The 18,379-nt window shown below is 41.9% G+C and overlaps 1 protein-coding gene across 2 annotated transcripts in view; it reads right to left on the bottom strand.

Moving 5' to 3' along the window:
* Positions 1-6,333: 6,333 nt before the first annotated feature.
* Positions 6,334-18,379, bottom strand: part of EFL1 (elongation factor like GTPase 1) — a 59,727-nt gene continuing 47,681 nt past the window's right edge. For both annotated transcript variants that reach the window (XM_035130833.2, XM_035130835.2), the window contains exons 16-20: positions 16,274-16,405; positions 15,216-15,363; positions 12,236-13,242; positions 10,543-10,727; positions 6,334-6,675 (exon numbers count right to left, since the gene is read on the bottom strand). In XM_035130833.2, the coding sequence (XP_034986724.2) occupies positions 6,487-6,675; positions 10,543-10,727; positions 12,236-13,242; positions 15,216-15,363; positions 16,274-16,405 (1,661 nt within the window). In that variant the 3' untranslated portion in view covers positions 6,334-6,486. The remainder of the gene's footprint in view (positions 6,676-10,542; positions 10,728-12,235; positions 13,243-15,215; positions 15,364-16,273; positions 16,406-18,379) is intronic.

The following is an 18,379-nucleotide window of genomic DNA, read 5'->3' as shown; positions in this document are numbered from 1 at the left end:
CCATTATATCTGCAAAAAGCTTATAATCATTATTCAATAACGAAATTGGCCTATAATTTTTTACATCTAAACCATCTGAACCTTGCTTCGGTATCAGAGTTATATAAGCTTCTTTCCATGTGTTTGGGGTCTTTCCTCCTTGAAGTATATTATTCATTACTTCCACTAATACAGGGGTCAACTGTCCATTCAGTACTTTATAATATTTTGCCGATAGTCCATCCGGTCCTGGTGCTTTTCCTTGCTTCATCTTCTTTATCGCATTCAGGATTTCTTGTGCAGTTATTGAGGCATTCAATTTATTCTTCTCTTTTTCCATAATTTGTTTTAACTTATATTTCTCCAGATATTCATTTATCTTTCTAGCATCTTCTTTTCCTTTACTATAAAGACTTTTATAATAATTTTGAAAGGCCCTTCTAATTTCTTTTGGATCTTCAATTATTTCTTCCCGAACTTTAATTTTATTTATTATATTTTGATTTTGTCTTTTCCTCAATTGCCAGGCCAACCATTTCCCTGTTTTATTTGCCGATTCAAAATTCTTTTGTTTCATCTGCTTTATCTTCCACTCTATTTCCTGATTCACCAACATGGAGAATTGTGTTTGCAACATCTTTATATTGTTCTTAATTTGCTGATCGTACGGTTTGTCGATCAGCCTCTTCTCATTCTCCATGAGGTGTCTCAGAATTTCTTCTTTCTTCTTTTCTTTATTTCTCTTTAAATGACTGTTTTTTTGTATTAAATAGCCTCTCATTACTGCTTTGCTTGCGTCCCATACTATATCTATTCCAGTTTCTTTATGCAAATTCCAGTGGAAATAATCCTTCAAGATTTCTTTTGCTTTTTCAGCAGTTTCTTTATTTTCCAACACTTCTTCATTCATTCTCCATCTAAAGGAATTCTGTTCTTTCCCTCTCATTTCCAAAAATACTGGATTGTGGTCCGACAATGTTCGTGGCGTTATTTCACTTCTTGTTGTCCTGGGTACTAATTCTTTAGAAATCCACATATGATCAATTCTTCCCGAACTTTGATTTGGTTCTGAAAAAAAGGTAAATTGTTTCGTCGTCGGGTGTTTCACTCTCCATACATCTACTAGCCCCAGATTTTCCGTAAGTTCAAAGAACGATTTAGGTAATTTTCCATCATACTTCCTCTTTTTTGTTCTGTCCAATTCAGGTATCGCCACTCCATTAAAGTCACCTAACAAGATAATCTTTTGATCCATGTATTCCATTAGGTCTTCCTCCAACTTCTTAAAAAATTCTGCCTTATTTTCATTCGGTGCGTAAATTCCAACCAAAAACATTTTTTCTCCATAAAATGTTATCTGCACAACGATCACTCTTCCCTCCTCGTCCCTCGAGATCAATTTCGGATCCAATTTCTCTTTCACATAAAAGACTACTCCTCTCTTTTTATTAGCAATTGAATTTATAAACTCTTTTCCTAATCCTTTATTAATTAAAATATGACTATGCTTCTTCGCTACATGAGTTTCTTGCAAACAAATCACATCCAAACTCCTTTTCTTCAAAATATGTTCAATCTTGTTTCTTTTCTTCTTATCATTTAGTCCATTTACATTCCATGACAACACCTTGAGTGCCATGTTCAAATTCTGTTACAAGATCTAGTTTAGTCTTGGATGGGTATTTTATTACTATCTTTATCCTCTTCCTCCTCCTCCTCTGGTTTAGATTCTTCCCCCGATTCTCCTTCTTCTTTATCTTCTTCCTCTTCTTCTCTTTTTTTCTCTTTTTTCTTCCTTGGTCTAACGTCTTCTTCTTCTTCTTCCGTCTCTGCAGCCAAAATTGCTAGACTTGGTTCCAACGGCCCCAGGAACTTCTCGTATTTCCTTAGAAATTTCCCGATGTCTGACATACTCGTCAATATGTGTTTCTTCTCTTTGTAGTAGAACATTATTCCTTCGGGATATTCCCACTTATGTTGTACTCCGTTCTTCCTCAGTAAAGACACCATTGATTTATACGCGTCCCGTTTGCGAAGGAACCTTCCCGGTATTTCTTTAAAGACGATTATGGGTCTTCCTCCGATAATTAACTTGTTAGTAAAACTTAATCTCAGAATCTCATTCTTCATTTCCATTGAATTGAAGATCACCAAGCAGTCTCCTGGTGCTTTTCTTGCTCTGGCTTTGGCCGATTTTGCTCTGATCCTAAATGCAGTGACAATGGAGTTACTCACTTCTTCATCTGTTTTCTCCATCCATTTCGCTAGTTCTGCGGTGATTTTTGCTTTAATGTCCTCATCTTGTTCCTCTGGTATACCTCTTAATTTCAGATTTAATTGTTTTTGTTTCATTTCCATCATTGCCAAATTATCCAACATCTGTTCGTGGGCCTTATCTAATTTATCAACTTTTTCTTTCACCTTATCCGATTGTTTCTTGACATCTCTAATTTCTTTCTGATTTTTCTTCACCGCTTCATCAGTTACTTTGGATCTCACTGTTAAATCCTTTATTTTTGTTGTGAGGTCCCCCACTGCCCCTTCCACCTTTTCAAATTTTTTATCTAGATTATCCTGTACTTCCCCTAACTTCTTTTCCATGCGTTTCTCATTTTGTCTTAATTCATCTTTGATTTTCTGCCATAAAACGTCCAGATCTTTGACTTCTTCTTGCTTTGATCCTCTTCTCTCTGATGGTGTTGCCGATCCCTTTTTCCCATCTTTACTCTCTTTTCCTGCCATTTTCCTCAAATTATATCTGAAATTATAATTTTATCCTCTGGGTGGCGCTCCTGTTTCAAATATTACAAATTTAAAGAGATGTAATACCCCAATGTCCACCAGGTGGAGCTCTGATACCAAAATTGTAAATGCATGCAATACTGGGCTAACCCCCAGATGGCGCTCTAATACACTTCCAATATACTTTCCAAATAATCATGCAATAATTTTCTGCCCACCGGGTGGAGCTAATTTTCCCTCTTCTCCCCTCTCAGTACTTTTCCATCTACCACTCAAACAATACAATACACAGATATAGTTTTGTCTATTGTTCTACTAGTTAGTTTCCCTTTTCGTCTTCAGCCACTCACTGGCCTAATCCACCACGATACCTGTAAAAAAGAAGCCAAGTCCCGCAACTCTTCAGCCTCTTAATGGCCTAATCCAAAATTTTGGGGGGGAAATATAAACTTAAAACACCAAAGCCAAAGCAGGTCAGAGCCAGGTCTTCACAGGAGAAATCAGGCGTCGAAAATCCAGACAATAAAATCAATGGAGGGGGGGGATATAACACAAAAGAGAAGATAAATCCTCTTCAGCCGCTACTGGCTTAATCCACTTGGATCTTCTGCTGATCTCAAAGGGACAAAGAGATCGGGTTTCGCTGCACTCTCAAACAAAATAAAAATGCATGTATATGTATATATGCAAAGCCCACCGGCTAATACATACAGTTAAATAAGCTCTTTCCCCTCCTCAGTGTTGCTACAGTTTAAGATCTTTTCCACCTTTCACTCCCTTCAAGTTTAAACGTTGCTGCGTAGCAGACAGCCAAGTCTTTGAGCTGAAATCAGACACTTAAAGCCTGAGGCTCACAGCAGGGTCCGTTTTCCCAGCAAGGAGACAAAGTAACTCTTTAAAAGACTCCCATTCAGCTCTTAAACAAGGAAAAAAAAACAGCTGCCTCGTTACAAGTAACAAAGGACTTTGGCATACCTCACTCAGCAGGCAGTTTCACTTTTGAGTTCTCCATTCCTGCGATTTCACAACTGCGTCATAGACACACCGCTGCTGGGACGGACTCCCTTTTTGCGCCCTCAGCCATCCAAATTCGCCAAATAACTCAGGTAATCCTTAATTTCCTTCTATACACCACGAATTTGTTCTTTTTTTGGAAGTTCACCGCTTCACATCAGGAGCCAGAGACTGCGCTTGATGGGGCTAGTGGTCTTCTCCCTTTCGCGCCCGCAGCTCGATCCCTTCCTCGGCTCTTAACAGCGAAAAACCGGGGTGCAGGAGAGCGCGCTGGACGCCGCTGGGTGCCACGACCCACAGGGTAACCCCCCCTGTGGTTTAGGAGGATCGCAGAGCCTTTGCGATGCCTCCGTGCGCCCCCAAAAAGCTCAGGACTCCCCGAGGGGTTGTCCTGCGCTCCCTTAAGATGTCCGCGGGAACCGGAAGTCAACCCCATAGTTGCCTTTGACTGGACTTTAGCATCCAGGTATGCTGCAGGTTAAGGACCCCTGGATGCTAAAGTCCAGTCAACCCCATAGTTGCCTTTGACTGGACTTTAGCATCCAGGGGTCCTTAACCTGCAGCATACCTGCAGCAATGTCTTTTATTTTAATCCATGGAATGTTGATGGGTTTCCAAACAGGACGATTGTTGAGCAGGGGAAGAACATGCCTTTACTTACCAGAGCACATACACCCAGAACTTGGATTATAAATATTAACTGAGGTAGGAGGGAGAGAATAATTGCACTGAATGCAGTCCATTTTTAAAAAACAACAACAGCACAAGAGAATGATTTAACAGTAGTCTTCATGTTTTCTTTTTAAATGTATTCAGACAGTGGGGTGGGGGGAAGAAAACACTTTCCCTCAACACATTTATAAATAATCTGGAACTAAAAGAGCATCTCTGGCATGGGTGTCTAACAAGCCTTACCCTTGTTTTCCTAAGCGTTCCTTTTCTCCCCTGTTGCTTACTAGAGAGGGCAGATTAATTTATTTAAGTCATCTCTCTCCTGAATCTACTGCTGCCTATCAATTTCACTGCGGGATCCCGAGTTCCTAGTACAGGCATCCCCAAACTGCGGCCTTCCAGATGTCTTGGCCTACAACTCCCATGATCCCTAGCTAACAGGACCAGTGGTCAGGGAAGATGGGAATTGTAGTCCAAAACATCTGGAGGGCTGAAGTCTGGGGATGCCTGTCCTAGTATATTATAAGAGAGGGAGAAAATACGTCCATCAACTTAATTTGTATCTATACCTGCAGATTTCAGGGCAGTTCACAACATAAGATCTCCCATGGAAGCTTCCTAAAGCATAGTATTAATTGTCCTGACCTTTTCATCTGAGCAGTAATAATTTTGCTCAATTTAGCCTCAACAGTTTTATCAGGATCTAAATCACAAGTATATCAAATCTGCAGAAAAGACGTTGCTGCAAGTACGTAAATTGTTCAATGACAGCACAAGGTGTTAATTGAGAGAGCAATAATGACTCATTTATGTAAAGCAACTGTTTTCAAGAAAGGTTTTTTTTAATCCTGACATGCCTGAAAAGCTACTGAAAAGCTTTTTCATTACTGAAAAAGATCAGTAATGAAAGTTTCCAACTGAAGACAGACAGTGGGTGCATATCTCACTTTGAAGAGGGTAACACTGAGGCCAAGACAGCACCCCACATGAAATAAGTGGGCAATTGCCTAGTTAAAAGAAATCTTAAGTTGCACTTAGTAAGGTACAGTTACTAGCAAGGAAACCCTATTTAAATCAGTGGGACTTACTTCCAGGAAGACACACAAAGAATTGCAAAATTAGTTCTTATTAGGCAAGTTTCAGCTGATTAAATCTACATAAATTTGAACATGAGATGAAACCACAGTTCAGAAGCAAAACCATGCCCCGTTCTTGGTGATGCAGGCATGTATCACAGAAGACACCATCTTAGAAGAGGCCTACCCTTTCCCACTCCCACACAGGACAGAAAACCTTTTGAGGTGGCACTTATTAAAATCTGCAGATGGTTAAGTACTTACGCTGAAAACTCGTAGAGCTCTCAAGACCCGTATCTGTTCTCACTGAGATATGACTCTTGGGATTAATGGATTTAGACTTTATCGTCTTACTGCTTTTTACCATGTTAGGGGACAACTGTTTTAAGAATAATAGGAATAATTTACTGGCCAAGTACCAAGCATACTTGGAATTGTGCTTCGACTACATTGCAATTGTCAGGTATGTTTTGCTCTATTCCATTTTCTTTTGCAAGCCGCCTTGGGGGAGGTTTTGCCATTGGAAGAGGCGCAAAACTATTTGAATTAACAAACAATAAATGAAAGAATAATGTATACTTATTTTTTTATTTTTTTAAAAATGCTGGCCAATTAATCAGGGGTAGTATTCTAATAAATTAAAATGTTCTACGTTGATCAATCTATAGCTGGTTAAAATTTGACCAAATGCTGCTGCCTATTTGACTCAAGGTATGCAGGGATTCTGTATCAGCCTTGCAGGCATCCCTTGGCAGACGACGAGATGTGAAAAAGGTTCCCAGGAGGTAGGACGTTTGCAAGCCACTAATATAACAAGGAAGCTGTAGTGTATAATCATAAGAAAAAAAAGTTGGAAAGGCTTAGGTTTATTAAAACTCAAGCCACAGACAACTCACAGTAAGAAAACCCATACAGAATTGTACATCCAAGGTGACTTTTTTTTGAATCTCCGGTACAGAAAATAATTCACCTGCACTTAACAGAGAAGCAGAATTGGAGGCAGCTATTTGTTTCTGCTGAGAGTCCTTTGCTTCTCAGCATGCTCCACGATTTTCTCGTCTACACAAAGTCCCTTCCGCTTCCTTACAGCATTCATGTACTTGCGGGCCTGGTTCTCGGAGTCTGCCTTCTCCCCAAAGTGCAGGTACTCTTCCTCTGTGGTTGGCACCCAACATGGATCATCTGAAATTACCTAGGGTGGGGGGGGGGGGAAGAGGAATTGTGCAAAGAGCTGAATTAATGGAAGGCGGCGGCAGAAATGAACTGTGATTTTTGTCCATCGGCTAAAAGCAGACATATTTGAAATTAGGAAAGATGCGCTCAAATTTTAAAAAGGTACCACTAGTCACCTAAAAATGAATGAAAAATAATTTCTGCTCAGTATGTCACTGACAATTATTGAAGTACAGTTATTTGGCTGATATCTCTCTTCCTCTATTCCATCCCTGTTTTTTTGAAGTTTTCAGTTCCTTCTTTTCTTCTGTTGATTTTCTCCCTTTTTTCCTGTGGGCACGTGCTTATTTCCCAGAGGAATCAACAAAGCAGCCTGTAAAAAGTGTAGCTATATAAATATATATTTGCTTTTGCATTTTCAGTTTCACAGGGAACCCTGGTTTATTCTCGCAAAACCCTGAGAGGTAAGGCGAGACAAAAAAGCAAGTTTTATGAAGTTTCCGGGTCAATTTTGGGTTCAGCGCTGTGCATGTGTGCACAATCACACACATATCAGTCGCACATTTACGAGGAGGTGAGAATCATCCCATTTTTAAGCCTTACAATAGCCTTGTGCGGTGGGTTAGGCTAAGCTGGAGATCATTAATGGTTAAATGATTACTTTGGCCTACTGCAAGGGTGTGCTGCAGTATGGCACCCTATTACTAAAGATAACAAATAAAACCAGCAAGGGTACAGCCAGGATCATTAACACACCAACTTTACGAAATACTACGAAGGTATCAGAAGTTAGCGGAATCTGTATAGCATAAAACCATAAATGGATTCCTGAATGTCTAACTGTACTGGTAGAAACCACTCAATGAAAGCTCCAAGAATGAGCAGATGGAGCTGAAATGGATTTATTTATTTATTTTAAATATTTTTATTATTTGCTGAGGTCTCTAAATGATTGACTGCAGTGTAAGTGGAATAGAACTAGAAAAGAAACGCTTAAAAGAAATGCATGGAGAGCTTTTTTCTGTTGATCTTGGAACCACTGAAGGAAAAAAATGGTCATCTCACAGCCTTGGACTGTGTGTCATTTTTTTTTACTTAAAATTCCTTTTAGCAGTTTCCAGTGTTTATTGCAGTGAAACCTGATTAGTCAAAAGTACTGTCCATCTACAACAAACTGCATTGTACCTCTCATTCGTTTACTTTGGGGGGGGGGGGAAACGTCCTCGATAGATGGCTGAGAAGACCATGAATTTATAATAGCTAAAATACATTCATTTATTGCAGGATATTAAGAAGATCTTAAGTCAGCATTGCAAGCCCAGGTCCCTCCAAATTAGGGTCTGGTTCCTAACACATTAGCTGCCACTGCCAGCCAACCCTCCTTGTTGGCTGATCTGGACCTTAACTGGGCTAAAGGCTCATCATTTCCTGCTGAGCTGCATGAAATGCATTACTTCAATGATTTTTGGGGGAGACATACACAAATACAACTCCCATGCAACTCAGGAAATGTTGCTCCCCAGCATCTCAGAAAGTTCCCAGCTAATTTAGGATGAGGTCTACAAAGCCAATCATGTCTGCAGTAAATGTTCCCAACTACTGATTCTTCTGGTGCATGGGAAGTAGTGAAGTCTCACACTGAGATATCAATATCCCAACAAGGAAGAGGAAAGGGAAGAGGGTAGCCGGGTGTGGGTCATGTGATGGCCGCAGCACTCCTGATGATGTCAAGAGCGACAAGAGCCTGAATTTTAGAACTGGATTCAAGAGAAACAAGCTACTTCCTTCCTTGCACAAGCGACTTGGAAGGGGATAAAGCAGCAGTTTTGTTTGTTGTGTAGGTGGCAGATCTGTTAACACAGCCAGCTTAGAAGAATTACACAGCACATTTTGAACTCAAGTCTGTATTTTCCTCTTACAGGTCTCTGAAAACAGGGAGCGGATTGCAGACTTTAAAACTAAAAATGCTCTTGGAAAAGGGATGCAATTTTACTCTTCTTTCTATTCCCTTAAAGAATCTTCTCCTCAAAAGCTCTTGATTGTAAATTACATGGTTGGAGAGAAACACAGTTGAAGAAGAAAGGACAGGAGGCAGAAAACGAAGTGTACAGGTCACTTATTTTATTGCCGCTATCAACCTGCAAAGAGCCTCTGAAGATCCAAATAATATTTGATCCATGGTATCTATTTCAGCATTTCAAAAGATTTCACCTTCCAGAAAGAACACTTTAAAGAAAGGATCTTTTCCACAAGCACAAAAACACCCCCCTACTGTTTTCCTTGTGTGCTGGTTACCTTGTTAGCAGACTAAATAAAAGAAAAACAGCTCTGTTGGGTGAAACCAAAAGTCCATCTAATCTAGCATCCTCTCTCTCTCTCTTTCAATGCTAGGAGTTCCCAAACTGTGGACCAGGAGTCTGTAGGCTTCATTCCGGTGGTCTGTGACCTGTCTGCATTAAATACCCATGTTGATTTCAAACTGTCTTTTATATTGCTTCTTTTATTTCTTGTATTTTAATCCTTTGCACAATTTGAATTCTATGAAATGCTAATTATAATGTAAAAAAATATGCAAGAAATAAAAGGAGCAATAGAAACACAATGAATAACCATACAGCATCTGCTTAGCACTGTGCATTACAATTGCTGCAACAGGCAAAAAAAAATCAATAAGTGGTCTGCCAAGAGGTCCATGGGAGGAAAAGTTTGGGAAGGACTGCTTTACACCAAATATATCTCTATCATATTCCACCACATATGTCCCTCTTGGGTGCAGAAACACATGTCTCAAACATGGGCCACTTTATAGAGAATGAAGAGAATTATTTTAAAATGGTCCTTCCCTAGTGTCTTATTTCTACTGCTTTTTTGTGGCAGAAGAGGAGCAATCAGGAGTAGGAGACAAAGACAATTGCTGCCTTCATGCCCTGCTCACGAGTTTCCCAGAAACATCTGGCTGCTGCTGGACACATAATGCTGGACTTAATGGACTTTAAATTCAATCCAGCAGAGGATGGAACACCCTAACCCAGGACGTTGGCTCCCAGGACGTTTCCAAGCACAATTCAAAGTGTTGGTGCTGACCTTTAAAGCCCTAAACGGCCTCTGTCCAGTATACCTGAAGGAGCGTCTCCACCTCCATCGCTCTGCCCGGACACTGAGGTCCAGTGCTGAGGGCCTTCTGACGGTTCCCTCGCTGCGAGAAGCCAAGTTACAGGGAACCAGGCAGAGAGGCCTTCTCGGTAGTGGCACCCGCTCTGTGGAACGCTCTCCCACCAGATGTCAAAAAGAAAAATAACTAACAGACTTTTAGAGGACATCTGAATCTTTAAGAAATTAGTCTATTTTAATATTTCTGTTGGAAGCCGCCCAGAGTGGCTGGGGAAACCCAGCCAGATGGGCAGGGTATAAATAATAATAATAATAATAATAATAATAATAATAATAATAATAATAATAATAAATATTACCCTAACCCAAAACCTATTGCAACAGAACAGAATATTGTGAAGCATGCATTGGAAAAAGCAAATATACAGTGGTACCTCTACTTATGTTCACCTCCGGTTACGTATCCTTCTGGATACGTACGTGGCAAACCTGGAAGTATTTTTCTGGGTTTCGCCGCATGCATGTGCAGAAGCGGCAACTCCGGTTGCAAATTCCTCAGGATCCGACCGGAGCTCCGGAACGGATCCCATTCACAACTGGAGGTACCACTGTATAGGCAGATAAAAAGCTCCTTGTATGGCTTGGCTTAGGAAAGAACGGAGCAAATTTAAGTCTTGACCACAATTTAACCTCTCCCCTCCTTTATCTTGATTTCTTTCCCTGCATCTACAAGAAATTGTACACCAAGGCAGATGGGAGTGAATAGAATTTTTACCTCCCAGTGACTGAAGACCAGCTGTGGACTGGCTAGGCCACTTGTTCTCTTCCTGATTTCATCAGCGAAACCGAAGCTCTCTGCTACCGGCAACACTGCTTTGATAATAAACACGTCTGTCCCTTCTTTCATCTCTTCCTGCAACACCCGGCCGACTCTTTTGGAGAGGACACCGTAAACACGACCTGCAAAAGGAAAAGACCTGCTGAGTTTGTTGCATCCTTTCCATCAATTCAGATGCACAATTACTGAACTGGGAGGACTAATTAACGCCCGGGGCAAGAGAGGGTCTCGAGAAACAGTCATATAGAGCAACCAGCTACTATTAAATGATGGTGTGAAAAACTTCAGATCTCAGAATCTTAAGAAGAGATTTTAGGGACTTCACTCAAGGGTTGGAGTGAGTTTTATAGACCACACAACTGCTGCAAAATCTCAGCAGTAGCACTGGGGCCGTGCATGATCAGTAACAGGGATCCAAAAGTAACGTATGGAGTTATTTAACTTATTTTATGAGGCATTTAACTTACTTTACCCCTAAAAATAGTGGACAATGAGCAAACAGATAGAACATCTAAGTGCAAGCCTTAGTCAACAGGATGTTGATCTTAAGCCCCAGGAAGAGGGGTTGCTTAAGCAACTTAATGAATGCAATATAAAGTAAATATATCAAGATGAAATAAGAACCTAAGCATATAAGAAGAGCCTGCTGGATTAGGCCAAAGGAGGTCCATCTAGTCCAGCAGCCTCTATCGTGGGAAATCTGTAAACAGGTGCAGAGCACAAGAGAACTCTCCTCTCCTGTGGTTTCTTTTTATTGAATCTTTCAAATTATTACATATCTCCAATCATATATACACCGTATTTTTCCGTGTATAACACGCCCCCGTGTTTGGGGACTCAAATTTAAAAAAACTGGGGGGAGATGGCCCAGAGTTGTTGACCTTTTTGGGGGAGTTATTTTCTAAGCCCTCAAATCCATTCTCTACATTCCTCTGCTGCTCACATCTCAAATCCTGCACATGATTTCATACAGGAATGATAATCTGATAGGTAATCCACCGATGGTCTCCGTTCTTCCATAAAAAGACCGTCATTTTATCCTCCTATTTTAGCAGTTTCTCCTGTGGTTTCCAGCAATTGGCATACAAAAGTATTGACTGTGGAGGCAATGCATAGACATCATGGCCAGTTGCCACTGACAGCATTATCCTCCGTGAATTTGTTCAGCTCTCTTTCAAAGCCATCCAAGTTGGTAGCCGTCACTAACTCCTACGGAAGCAAGTTCCATTGTTTAATTATATAGCAACTACATTATGTTGTAAACCGCCCTGTGATCTTCGGATGAAGGGCAGTACAGAAATTTAATCCACTACCGCCACCTGGTGAGTCAACCAGATAATTCCATCTATACCTGGAGCGTCACAGGAAATATAATTATTTTTTCTTGGTCGGCCTTTGCCAACCTGGCGCCCTCCAAATGTTTGGGACCACAACTTCCATCAACCCCAGCCTGCATGCTGGATGGGGCTAATGGGAACTGTAGCTGAAAACATCTGGAGGGCACCAGGTTGGCAAAAGCTGGCATGGCTAAGGAAGTCATTTGCAGTCAGCTTTCTGACAACGCTTTCCCCCTACGGAGGCAACATCTGCAATGTAGTTTGTTTGTGCATGTTGCTGGTTTCAGGCTTACCTAGGACCTCAGCCGTTGTCATAATCTCACAGGTGTACATGGCAGCCATAAGCCTCTGTGGCTTTGCTTGCATAGCATATCGGCATGCTTCCTTCATGGTTGCAATCAGTTGTCCAGAGAAAGGGCCATAACAGTCTGCAGGCGAAGCCTCTCCTTTGTGTTTAAAGGATGATTTGAGGCTACGCTGATCACCATCTTGCAGCTCAGTTTCAGAAGCCGATTCAGGGTCTCCAGTCCTTGACACAAGGGCAGTTTCCTCCCCTTCCGATGTCTCCTCCGCAGACTTCCTTTCATCTGAATCCTGCCGGTTAGCTGACATTTGCTCTACAAATCTGCCCATGTCCCATTTCTCCACCGAAAAACAGACCCCCATAAGTGGTTCTTCACACATTGGTCCTGAAAGCGTGGCCAACTGGAACCCGCTGACAAGACTGTTGTCAAAATCCCGATACACGCTCGCTTCCTTGGGTGGCTTGCTTCCTTCCAGGCACTGCCACACAGACCTCTTGTAACCTTCACATCGGTTCAGTAAAATGTTAGGCCCACATTTTCGGGGGCCAAAGGACCAGATCCCATCAACGGCATTTCTCCATTTCCTTCCTGGTAGGTTTTCCTCTAGTCTTTTCTTGAACTCCTGTATCTGCTCAAAGGTCTTTGGATTCATCTCTTCTGTTTTCTTACCTTCATTCAGGTAAGAGGAGAATTGTTCTATGGTCCGAATTAAGCCGCTGTTCTTCTCCAGTAGCTGAGTTACCTCCTCAGGAAGTGGTGTTGCTCTGATGCTGAGTGTGGCATATTTGTTGGGTGTCGATATCGTTATCAGCCCATCCGAATCCACCTGCACACCTTCAGGGATTTTGTTCTGCTCCTCCTTACTCTGGTGTATGACGGCAAATTTATGCTGCTTTCCTATTTCTTCGTTCACCATGTCAACTTTGGGGGGTCTTGTTATGGTTTCCCGGAATGGAATGATTGGTTCCGATGCGCTAATTTCGATCTTGGCAAACCTACAGAAAGCCAAAAGGCTTAAAGTTAGGCCTCACAGCAAATGAAACTTAAGTCTTCAAGGGTTTCAGTGGCGGGTTAATGCCAGTAATCACATGATGCCAACTTCACATTATGATTAACCATTGCAGCCCCGCTGCCTCCTAAGGCATTAAGCAATTACTCAATAATGGGAGCCAAGGAGGGAGGCAGCATTCATTCTAGCATACTTAAAGCAACAGGCACACACACACACCCCACTGCAACCCGTGCATTCCTGATGAGGATATTAGGAAGGACTATACCTCAGCAGCAGGGCAGCTGCATTGCATGGATAAGGTACCAGGTTCAAGCCCTGGCATCTCCAGATATGGCTGGAAGAGAACCTTGCTTGAAACCCTAAAGAGGTGCTTGCCAGCCAATGTAGACCAGCGTTTCTCAAACTTGGGTTCCCAGCTGTTTCTGGACTACAACTCCCATCTTCCCAAGCTAGTAGGACCAGTGGTCGGGGATGATGGGCATGGTAGTCCAAAAACAGCTGGAGATCCAAGTTTGGGAAACTCTGGTGTAGACAATACTGAGCTAGATGGACCAATGGTCTGACTTAGTATACAGCAGATTCCTATCTTGAGGAACAGAACAGGATCCAAATTCTCTCAACTGCCTCTTACAGTTGCAGCAACGGCAGCAGCAGGTCTCCCATCCTCTGAGCTGCAACCCAGTGATTTAAGTGTGGAGTGGGAAGTTAAGTCCTGAAATATTACCGTATCTGAGAAGGGCAATGGACCCCAGCACTTTCATTGGACAGGAGATGTGTGAGGCACTTAGGTTCATATTCCAGAACATTACAGATCTTGGAGACTCTGCTGCTTGAAATCCATCCTGCCTCCAAGGAATTAAGAGTGGTATGAGGATGGAATGAAAACTAAGTCCACATCTCAATGACCCAATCAAGGATCAGCCTCCTGATTTCTGTCACTTGAGCTGAACACGTCAAGTCGTGCCTATTTATACAAAAAAGACCGCTGTGAAAAAGATGGCAACAAACATAGCCGTTGCAGAGCAATCTACCATTGCACAGTGTGAAAGCTTTACAACTGTGACCACCAGACATTTTGAGTGATAAAAATGGGCTTTTCTACAAAGAGGATTTCTAGATGGGCAATGGTTGCAAACAAATGATTTGGGAAATCATACAAAAGCAGTTTACAGTTAATATGCAGGGACAACCTAACTCCCAATTCCTTATGGGAAAAGTCATTTGTGACAGTATAGATACTTACAACCAAAGGGTTGACTTGAATTTGGAGTGAACAAAGTAGTTCAACCCCAGCTTATCCTTGCCCTTCAAGCTGGGACAGAGTCAGTTGGAATGAAATAGGGATAGATGGCCAAACTCGCCAAAGGAATAAGTTAATTTCATATGAAGCTAGTTTCTTTAGTGGTAAGACTATGAAGGCAAAACAGGACTACAAGCCCCATAACATGGCCATTCCTTATGCTGGCAGGGGCTGATGGGAGTTGGAGTCCAACATTCAAATGGAGGTCTTCAGGAATCTTGGGCTGGGCTATCATTTAAGGCGGGGCTTGTTTGGGAGCTTTTTTGTATCTCTGTTTTGGATCCTGTGATTTATGTGGAAATTGTTCAATTTATTTGGGTACTTATTGATGTTTTGTTCATTGTTTATGATAATTTTATGTTTTGTAGTTACGTCATTTTTATATGTTGTCAGCTGTCCTTGAGCATGGCTTTAACTTTGGAAAGGTGGTATACAAATAAAATGATTGGCTGAAATCTACACATGAGGAATGCCAGTATGAAAAATCTTCATGTGTGCACCAGCAACAGTAAGGAAGAATTGGGAGAGGATGCTTTGACCTTTTTATAAGCTAAACCACAATTACATGTTCAGCTGTCTTGTAAATGCTGGATTTAATCACTGAGCCTTGAGCAATTCTTCCTTTTCCTCTCTCACCACCTCTCCCCGCCACCAACCTCTCTTTCAAGTCATCCAAACAGCGCTGAAGATGGACTTCTCCTGCTGTAATTAACACATGCTCCCCTGTCTCCTGGATTAAAACTTGTACACAAGGATCAGCTTGGTTTAAAAGCTTCATGCCTTTAACCAACTGCGGCATCTCACCTGGGAAGACAAAAGCACTTTTAAATGAAGTACCTCTGAAGCACTTGGGTTTCAAAGTAACATACGAACAAAGCTCAGTTAAGAAAGGGAGCACAGGCTGGTGTGAAATACTGAGTACAAAGAATATGATAGAACAACGTTTTGTTTAGCTCTTAGCTTTTACATATTATAACAACACTAAAAATCTTAAGAGGGATTAAAAAAAAAGACTGTGGGTGGATCTGTATGTTCTAAGAGACACAGGGCTGCCACTCAAAACAACAGCCCCATATCAAATCCACTCTTCTCCTTCCAGAATGTCTGTTTCATGTCCTGATGCAATTACTGTTTCCTTGCCCTAACAGTGGGAGCAGGCAAATGCAGAGCTCAATTAAGCCACCATGTAATATAACTTATGTACCAGGGAAGATGAATTTGTGGTCTTCCAGATGTCACTGAACTCCAACTCCCATCAGCACCAACCAGTACGGCCCAAAGTGAGGGCTGATGGGAGTTGTAGTCCAACATGTTTGCCATTCCTGTTGTACACATTACAGACCAAGAACAAGATAGAACGAGGCTGCCATTGCCCCATGTTTCTTGTAACATGCCGACGTCCACCCTAGTATGAGTGGTTCTAACTTAGTATTTCCTTATGGCAGGGTTTCCCCAATTTGGGTCTCCATCTGATTTTGGACTACAATTCCCATCATCCCTGACTACTTGCCCTGATTGATAGGGATAATCGGAGCTGTAGTCCAACAATAGCTGGAGACCCAAGTTTGGGAAACCCTGCCTTATTGCGAGGCAACCACCATACTATCTTTTGCTCAAACTCATTTACGACTACTCCTTCCCACCCTTGTGGCTTTTCAAAAGTATACTTAATGATTCTGATTGGATACTCAAGGAACAGAGGGAAGACACTTACTTGGGTGTTTTGGCTCCACAGCAACTCGTACAATCGGTGTTGCTTCAAAGCTGAGGGGGTTAAACGGTGGGCAAGCTGGCGACGATGATAGCGTTGCCGACTTCAGTACAAATTCTTGCAACCCTCCTATCCCTACAAGGCATTGAAGCATGAAGTCAAGACATACACCCTGAAGTCAACAAAAATATCCAGCTACATGGCCTTCATATAAAAGTAACAGAAACCTGCCAATCATTATGATGGGCACAGCATATACGGAAGAGGGTTTGCATATTGTTGAGAGCACAGGGGAGGAGAGTGGAGGAACTGCAAAGAACCGCTGAGCATGGAGACACATTGTCTCTCGATGGCAACAGCCATAGTTGCAAACTATACTCTCAGGGTATACTCTCTTGCAGAATACTGCTCCTTCTCCCAATACAGCTAAACTTCCCAAAGTAACTTGCCCTCCTGCCCATGTTTTAGATGTTTATGGGATTTGTAAAAAGAAAAAAGAGGTATGTTTCATTATCCAGAAGCAATTCTTGCCTGCCATGGGCAATCAGGATAGTGGCTAGTCAGAAGCTTATACTGATCATATTTATCAGATTAGGATAGTGATCTCTTTACTCAAAAGGCATAACGTTTTTGTACAGAACCACACTTTTACAACCATGAAGTCTTAGCTTCATTCATATAATTGGTGATACCCAAGGTAGAATGAGTTAAACCCCTGATATCCTCAAATAACAAGCACATGTTTTAAGCCACAAACTTCCAGACTGTTGTTCCAGTTTTGATTTGCAGCTGAAGGGGATGAATTGCTGCCAAATCTCCAAAGGAAAAATAGATATATAACTTGTGTGGAGGCCAGTTTTAATCATGGTTTTGAGAAAATGTCTCTGAGCTTGCATCACGTTTGTTTTTACTTGTGGTTACCACTAGCGCTGCAAGGCCAACATTTAAAAAAGACTTTGTGCTTTGTTGTGTTATTAAAAAGTTATTTTGGTGTTGACCATACTGAAGGCATTGTTCTTAATTCTTGACAGCATTGGAAAAAAGAAGATAATGAATGTGCAGAATAAGCAGTATCCCAGGACTGTGCATTCTGTTTTCTACTGTTTTAACACTAGCTAATATCTCCCGACCCCACGTGGAGGGAAGGGTGCAAGTTTCTTGCAAATTGCAACCCACCAATGAATGTCCAGAGCAGGGATAGGGGGAAGGTAGATTGGCACACACTGGTAGATTTCTAGCTGATTTGCAGTAAGTTTTCAAACTGCAAGTTAAGGGAAGGGACATTCTGTGTCTTGGCTGACCTTGAACTTTTCCCTTCTCTCCGAGACATTTTGCTTACTTCCTGTAAAATATGGTTGCTTGCCTTTGATCATGTCTCTGTACAGTTTTACAATCTAGTTTTAAGAGTTTTAGTGTTGAATCTCTAATCCAGGGGTCAGCAACCTTTTTCAGCCGTGGGCCGGTCCACCGTCCCCCAGACCATGTGGTGAGCCGGACTATATATATTTTTTGTTGGGGGGGGGAATGAATGAATTCCTATGCCCCCACAAATAACCCAGAGATGCATTTTAAATAAAAGGACACATTCTACTTATGTAAAAACAGGCTGATTCCTGGACCGTCTGCGGGCCGGATTGAGAAGGCGATTGGGCCGCATCCGACCCACGGGCCTTAGGTTGCCTACCCCTGCTCTAATCCATAGTAGATGTAGATTTGCACTTGCATATATAGAGGCTCGTGGTGGTGGTGGTGGTGCAGCAGTAAGCAATTGGCTTTGTATGTATCTCACTCCACCTTTATCAGCCTGTATTGTGCATTTCTAGTTGGCTAGTGGTCCACTGGGTTCTGGGGAAACTTCCCCTTATCTGAAGCTTCGCCCATCCCTGGCCCTAGAATCAGTTCATCCAACCATTGTTAGCTGTGTGGCTGCTACATAAAATTCTGCATTCCTCTCCTTCCTTGGACAGCTGACCATGCACAGGAAATTTTATGGTCTCATAGTGCCAAGGATACTGGAGCTCGATTCGAACACCTAGTGGCCAGGAACTTAGTAACCTACATTTAAGAGTTGCTAGAGATTGTTTGAACGTGGAACTCAAGAGTCCTCTG

The sequence above is a fragment of the Zootoca vivipara genome, chromosome 14 (assembly GCF_963506605.1).
Source record: "Zootoca vivipara chromosome 14, rZooViv1.1, whole genome shotgun sequence".
NCBI lineage: Eukaryota > Metazoa > Chordata > Lepidosauria > Squamata > Lacertidae > Zootoca > Zootoca vivipara.
Note: the sequence above shows the minus strand (reverse complement) of the source record. Positions and strands in the feature narration are given on the sequence as shown.